The sequence below is a fragment of the Cucurbita maxima genome, unplaced genomic scaffold, assembly GCF_002738345.1.
Source record: "Cucurbita maxima cultivar Rimu unplaced genomic scaffold, Cmax_1.0 Cma_Scf00028, whole genome shotgun sequence".
Taxonomy (NCBI): domain Eukaryota; kingdom Viridiplantae; phylum Streptophyta; class Magnoliopsida; order Cucurbitales; family Cucurbitaceae; genus Cucurbita; species Cucurbita maxima.
In genome coordinates, this window is record NW_019272044.1 from 2,728,827 (window position 1) to 2,735,903 (window position 7,077).

A 7,077-nucleotide genomic window follows, 5' to 3' on the forward strand; every position below is an offset into this window, starting at 1 on the left:
GGGGGGGGGGGTGTTTAATGCATTGAAGGAATTGGATTTTTTCCCCTCTTTCAGTTTTCTTTTCAATGGAGCTCTGTTTTTTTGTTGAAGTTTTATTACTTTGAGGAGTTGAGCTTTCCCCCCCTCTTTCATGGGGTCAGTACTCTCTGTTAACTTTGTTCTGATTAATGGAGCTCTGTTTTTTAAGCTTTTTTGGCTATGGCTGCTCTTTCTTACAAGGATTCAGTTTACTTACCTTTTGATGAAATTGGTTTCCATCTCGTGGGTTAAATCTTGTAAGAGAAGAAGTCCACCGCTAGCAAATATTGTCCACTTTAGTCCATAGTGCGTCATCAGCATCACAGTTTTAAAACGACTCTACTAGGGAGAGACTTACACACCCTGATAAAAAAATGTTTTGTTTCCCTCTCCAATCGAAATGGAATCTCACAGTGATAGCGTTGGACTTGAGCGATTACAAATGGTATAAGAGTCAGACATCGGGCGGTGTGCTGCAAGGACACCGGTGTGCCTGTGAGGGCAGTGGACCCCCAAATTGTGAGATCCCACATTAGTTAGAAAAAAAAACGAAACATTCCTTATAAAGGTGGGAAAATCTCTCACTAGAAGACACATTTTAAAACTGTGAGGCTGATAAATACGATAAAGTGGACAATGGGGTGTTAGATTCTCACTTTGCTCTGATTTAGGGAATTCTGTTCCTGTTGAAGCTTTTCTGGCTATGGCTTTTCTTTCTCTGACATTTTTGTATAAGAAGCATTTAGTTATTGCTTATCCTTTCAATCTCATGGGTTCAGTCCTCTCTCTCTCTTCTTTTACTTTTGAATGTTCCCTAAAAATGGAAATTTGAAAGTTACCGTTGTTTTTGCATTTGGGTTGGGAGATTTACATCAATTATTTACCAATTGAGAATGTAAAGTGAAGAAGAGAAGGCTAGTTTAATAGTTCCAAAGTTGGTCTCTTTTCAGGTCATTTTTTAACCTTCTTTTTACCCTTTTTCCCTGAAAAAAGCAGCCATTTCCCCTCCTCTTTGAGTTGCAAATTATGTTTTTTTGATGGAGTTCTGTGCTTCTGGGGTTCTGGGAAAGTTCTGCTTTTACTCCCTTTTTCATTGTTCTGTTCTATGCAAGATTTGCTTTCCTTTTCCCACGAAATCTCATGTTTTTTTCCTCTCTTTTGGAATAATTTCAATAACAACTTTTGTTTTCTAGAAATTGTATACAAACACTCACTAGTGTGTGTTCATATTGACAATTATAGTTGACCTATTCGTTCGTTTACACGGAAGTCTAATCGTCCTCTTAGATTAGTTGAATTCTTGTGGCCAACTGTGACAACTCAAGCTCACCGCCAACAAATATTGTTCTCTTTGGGGTTTCCCCTCGAGGTTTTAAAATGCGTCTGCTAGGGGAGGTTTCCATACTCTTACGAAGAATGTTTCGTTCCACTCTCCAACTAATGTGGGATCTCACAGTCCACCCCCCTTCGGGGTCTAGTGTCCTTTGTGGCATTGCCTGGTGTCTACCCCTTTAGGGCTCAGCGTTCTTGCTGGCACACCGTCTGGTGTCCACCCTCCTTCGGGGCTCAACATCCTTGCTGGTACACCACCCAGTGTCTAGCTCTAGCTCTGATACCATTTGTAACAACTCAAGCCTATCATTAGCATATATTGTCCTCTTTAGACTTTCCCTTTTGGGTTTCCCTTCAAAGTTTTAAAACACATTTGCTAGGGAGAGATTTCTACCCCTATAAAGAATGCTTCATTCCCCTCTCCAACCGATGTGGGATCTCACATCAGCTACCTAGAATATTGAATTCTACTATTTTCTTCAAGTCGAATATTGTATGTTACGACGGTTGTCCCTTGAGATAATTAGCCGAAGCGAAGTATGCTTAAGTTGCCCTAAACACGGTTGAGACGAAAAACGTTTGCACTAAGCTGTTAATTTGTTTTAGGAGAACAAATGTGAAGCCTAACGCCATATGATCTTGGACACGCTCTCATGTCTTATGCATTTTGTTGAGCTTTTCTTGGTTTCGTTTCGGGGAATTTGATCGTTTTCATCGGTTTCTGGCTTATATTTTTTCGTATCTGAACATTTGTAATCTTTTATGCAGATATGACTATTCTGGCTATGGAGCTTCAACTGGTAAGGTATGTTGCTGTTCCACTCTATAGAACAATATTTGACTCAAATCATATAAGCATACATTTTATACCTTTGATTTGACCGTTCAAGAGTTTAGGGATTGATCTCTAGAAATGAAATGGCAGGTTAGAATTCTAACCTTTTCTATGGCCTGGTATGTATTTTCATCAGCCTCACGGTTTTAAAACGCATCTGCTAGGGAGAGGCTTCCACACCCTTATAAGGAATGTTTCGTTCCCCTCTCCAACCATTGTGGGCGGTGGGCTTGAGTTGTTACAAATAATCTTGGTTGATGAAAATTTGATGAATTTGGAGTCCTTAGCATTCTATTTGAGCATTTAGTGACAGGCTTCATTGATTCTCGTTATGAAAATGGTCGGATTGTTGTTAGAACGTGGTGGAATTAGCTAGCTCTCGCCCGGTTTTTTCTCTTTTAAGTCACAATTGCTATCAGTGAGTCAAATTAACGTCGTTTGTGAAATCCAGCCGAGCGAATCGAATACATATGCTGACATCGAAGCGGTTTACGAGTGTCTTGAAACTGAGTATGGAGTCAGCCAGGAAGACTTGATCTTGTACGGGCAATCGGTTGGAAGTGGACCAACGTTGCATTTGGCTTCTAAACTGCCACGGTTGAGGGGCGTTGTGCTGCATAGTGCAATCCTTTCGGGTCTACGAGTTCTATGCCATGTGAAGTTCACCTTTTGCTTTGACATTTATAAGGTAACATGCCTATCTTTTAAGGCATCAATACTTTTATCTGTACGTTAAGCTTACAAGTATTCTCACCATTGCAGAATATTAACAAAATCAAGAAGGCGAAGTGTCCTGTGCTTGTGATACATGTAAGCTTTTTCCACCATTCCCCCCCTTTTGGATATGTTTCTTGAACTTGTTTCCATGGTTTCTCCGCCCAAACTCTCTTAATCAGTCAAGCAAGCAATTTGAATAGGGATTATGAAAAGGCCCTTATTTTAGTCTTACCTGTTCGATTGATTGTTCTAAAGTCGAAGTCGTTTATTAAGTTGAATTGAAAGGTCGGTTTTGTCAGTGAAAGAATGGAGTTGATTAGATGGTCAGGTGAGTATCAGGTAGACAAGTTTTTTTAATGTGAAAATATGTTTGGGTAACTGTTCTATTCAGACTTTATGATCACATATCATAAAGACAAACCCGAGAGTTGATTAGATGATCAGGTGAGTATCAGTGTAGACAAGTTTTTATAGTGAAAATATGTTCGGGTAACTATTCTATTCACGATTTTATGATCACATATCATAAAAACGAACATGAGAGTTGATTAGATAGTCGGGTGAGTATTAGTGTAGACAAGTTTTTGCAGTGAAAATATGTTTGGGTGACTATTCTATACATGACTTTATGATCACACATCATAAAAACGAACCCGAGTTGATTAGATGGTTGGGTGAGTATGGATGTGGACAAGTTTTTAAAGTAAAATATGTTCGGGTGAATGTTCTATTCATGACTTTATGATCACATATCATAAAAATGAACTCGAGAGTTGATTAGATGGTCAGGATGTTCGATTAACTTTCTATTTACAACTTTATGATCACATATCATAAAAATGGTTTGAATTCAGCCGAACAATTTTTGTACCAACTGCGAATGTTACCAACGATGACTTTGATGTTCTTGGATAAAATTCACAGGGCACGGACGATGATGTTGTCGACTGGCTCCATGGAAATGGTTTATGGAAAATGTCACGAGAACCGTACGATCCTCTATGGATAAAAGGAGGAGGACACTGCAACTTAGAGCTTTATCCAAACTACATCCGCCATCTTTGCAAATTCATCCAAGATATGGAGAACATTACCACGAAAGTTCGCCTAAAAAAGATTCGACAAACCCGTGATCTACCAAAAAGATCGTGTTGCTGTGCAGTCTCTTGTGATGGATGCTGCTGTAAAGTGAAATGCTCACGACCACCAAAATGTTCGAGGCCAAGCTGTGCAGGTTGCTGCTCGATACGGTTGAAATGCCCTGAATCCTGTAAACCCAGATGCCCAAAATGCCCAACGCCGATGTGCTGCTTCAGCTTCTCCTCCATCACCAGTTGTTTGGTTCAATGGAGATTCGGTAACTGTTGTAGCAGCTGTTTCCAATGGAGATGCTGTTGTGAAAGAGGGTCCTCCAATGGGTAGGAGGGGAAGGATTTTTCATGATGGTTTGTATAGAAGAATGCTGTACTTGTAGAACAAGAGAGGAAGAAGGTATTTTTATCAGATAAGTTCTTTTGGGGGACAAGATTTTATTTAATGATGTTCAGTTATTTTAAGAAGAATTTCTATACCATTTGGGCAGATCTCACTGTTATACAGATGAATATGAATCTACTCCGCCTACCATTTGATGGATGCAAGCAATGTCGTTTGCTTACTCTTCGTTGGCGGCAAGGAAGCATTGAAAATCAACCTAGACCATAAGTCGAGGCATTCGGAAAATGACTAAGCACTTCTGGCCAAGCTTCTATCGAAAATGTAGCTTCTATGACAAAGCAAAGCCACTAATGGAATTCACTTGGGACAAATTCTAGCCTTATTATGAGTAAAAACAATCAATCTTGATAATGAATTCTACGATAACAACTCAACGCATTATGAATAGATTGTGATATGTTCGGGTTCGCTGTTAACTCCGATGTCTGAACTATCTTATGTGCACCTTAATGAATCTCTCAGACTTGCTAATGTGCTCAGTCTCAAGAGATATCGTTGTTTGAACAAACAACATTTGGTGGAAAAAAACTGAACCCAGGATGGTTAACAAAAATTCAAGAAAACCACAACTACAGAACAGAGTACAAAAAAAAGTAAAGCCTTGCCAAGGTGTATTAACTTTTCTCCAAATTAACAATAGTTAATAATGTGGACGGTTTTAGTACAGAAGCTAACGTGTGAATGCTACAAGAATAAATTCACACACCAAATATCTAATCTTTGTGGGCTTTTACAGTTAAGGATACACCCCATGGAGATATGATAATGGATTGCAGGAACAAACAGTCCTAAAACTACAACAGGTCAGCAGCTTACATTTAAACTAGAACTACAAGCTATGGGAACTAAAATTTTGGGGTTGACAAATTAGTTAGGTTATGCGCGTAAAAATGCAGCAGTAAGCAGGAAGGGAAGATTCAATTCTTGTTACCGACTTGCACGACCGCTGACTCTGTAAGTTGAGTGGTTTCGTTACTCGAGTGCTGGCCGTTCCTGCTGGTCCTTAGTTCTTCATTTCCTGGAACTTCCCTGAGTCGTTCCTGCATAAACAAAATCTAGCCCATTAGATGGGACAAGTTTGTGCACAACATATATCTGCTGCAATAATGAAGGGGAAGATGATTTCTCCATGCTCATCACTCTAACTGCATGCATACAATGAAATAGATAATAATATTTGTAATGTCAACCCCACCGCTAGCATGTATTGTCCTCTTTGGGCTTTTCCTTTCCAAGATTTTTTTAAAATGCATCTGCTAGAGTGAGGTTTCCACACTTTTATAAAGAATGCTTCGTTCTATTCCCCAACCGATGTGGGATCTCACAATATTATTGCGAAATAAGTCTAAATATCCAACCCGTCTCGTTGATTACCAGAAAGATGGGCAAGGATTATGCAAAGGAAAACAGCTTGCTCCATTTGGCATGTACACTTCTTTGTAAATTAGATTAAAAAAAAAAGCAACATCATAAAGTAATTATAATGAAGTGATGGTCAAGGTGTGACAAAACATTGAGGGGGTGAAAGAAATGAGAAGCAGGAAAATAAATATTTTTAGTATTACCTTCAGAGAAGCATTCTCTGAAAGTAGTTGTTCATATTCACTCCTTATCCGGTTCACTTCAGACCTAAGACTGGCATTCTCTTCTTGTAATGCTTCAGCTCGGTGTGCTAATTCGTCACATTCTGCCTGAAAATCATGAGTTTGGAACCAGTTGGTAATAGGAGAGGGGTACAAGAAACCAGGTCTACCAACAAGATTAATAGTTTCCAGCAGGTTTTTCAATACCTGCTTACGTAACCGGGAACGTCGTGCAGATTCTCTATTTGATTGCTTTCTTCTCTGTCGTTTAATCTCTCTCTCATCCTAAATCCAAAATTTTATATTACTTTTTTTTGTCGTTTTTCAACTTCAAAGTTCAAGTTCTTGAATCATATTAAGAGTTTACCTGCAACCAAAGTTGTGACTGCATGCCATCCCGAGATCCAGTGGTAACTAGTCCTCCAGCAACTGGAGCGGATTGAACCTTTCCACGCATTGCAGGGATAGTGGATGGTGCACCCCAATAGTCCATTCCAATATTTAAGTTGGTTGGGGGACCAGGAACGACACCCGGGGCCCCAGCAGTTGCCAATGGGATGGCAGCCATTGCCTGAGTATTAGATCCTCCGTTTTGAGTACCATGCATAGAGTTACCATTCTGAGATGCTTCAACTGTAACAGAAAGACGTATTTTTTACCATGTCTGACAAGAGATATTGTCGAGACGAAAGAAAAAAGAACCAAACCTTCCGAAGTGTCTTTCCTGGAACCTAACTTAGGTTGTGATTCCTACAAAAGTAAAGTACTGCTAAATCACTTTATCTCAAAAGAAAGACTGGAACAGCACTACCAAAAAAAAAAATTGGCATCAGAACTATACAAGCAATAATAAACAGTATTGACATATTTCCCAATCTGTCAGTACATTTTCCCCCCTCAATCAATCTAAATTAACATTTAAACACAACTTATGAAAACTCTTAACTTTCATTCTCAAGCTTCCTCATCGTTGAAAACGTCGTTCAACTTTAAGCACAGGGCTGAGGATCTTAATGAGGTAAGAAGAATAAATCCTTTTTTTTTTTTTTTTTTTTGGGGGGGGGGGGGGGGGGGGGGGGGGGGGGGGGGGGGGGG

General features: G+C 39.5%; 2 protein-coding genes across 5 annotated transcripts in view; one reads left to right on the plus strand and one right to left on the minus strand.

The window, feature by feature from the left end:
* Positions 1 to 4,654, plus strand: part of LOC111465240 (protein ABHD17B-like) — a 6,863-nt gene extending 2,209 nt beyond the window's left edge. The window contains exons 2-6 of one of the 2 annotated variants that reach the window (XR_002714174.1): positions 2,119 to 2,155; positions 2,637 to 2,873; positions 2,948 to 2,995; positions 3,827 to 4,393; positions 4,485 to 4,654. Coding sequence is in view for 1 of the 2 variants with exons in the window: in XM_023109592.1 (XP_022965360.1) it covers positions 2,119 to 2,155; positions 2,637 to 2,873; positions 2,948 to 2,995; positions 3,827 to 4,324 (820 nt within the window). In the remaining variant the exon portion in view is untranslated. Of the gene's footprint in view, positions 1 to 2,118; positions 2,156 to 2,636; positions 2,874 to 2,947; positions 2,996 to 3,826; positions 4,465 to 4,484 lie in introns of those variants that run through there. The other variant, XM_023109592.1, reaches the window with a different exon arrangement.
* A 327-nt stretch (positions 4,655 to 4,981) lies between these two features.
* LOC111465190 (bZIP transcription factor 16) overlaps positions 4,982 to 7,077 on the minus strand; it is a 5,059-nt gene continuing 2,963 nt past the window's right edge. For all 3 annotated transcript variants that reach the window (XM_023109509.1, XM_023109508.1, XM_023109510.1), the window contains 5 exons: positions 6,690 to 6,732; positions 6,350 to 6,615; positions 6,190 to 6,267; positions 5,965 to 6,090; positions 4,982 to 5,439 (listed from right to left, as the gene is read on the minus strand). In XM_023109509.1, coding sequence (XP_022965277.1) covers positions 5,317 to 5,439; positions 5,965 to 6,090; positions 6,190 to 6,267; positions 6,350 to 6,615; positions 6,690 to 6,732 — 636 coding nt within the window. In that variant the 3' untranslated portion in view covers positions 4,982 to 5,316. The remainder of the gene's footprint in view (positions 5,440 to 5,964; positions 6,091 to 6,189; positions 6,268 to 6,349; positions 6,616 to 6,689; positions 6,733 to 7,077) is intronic.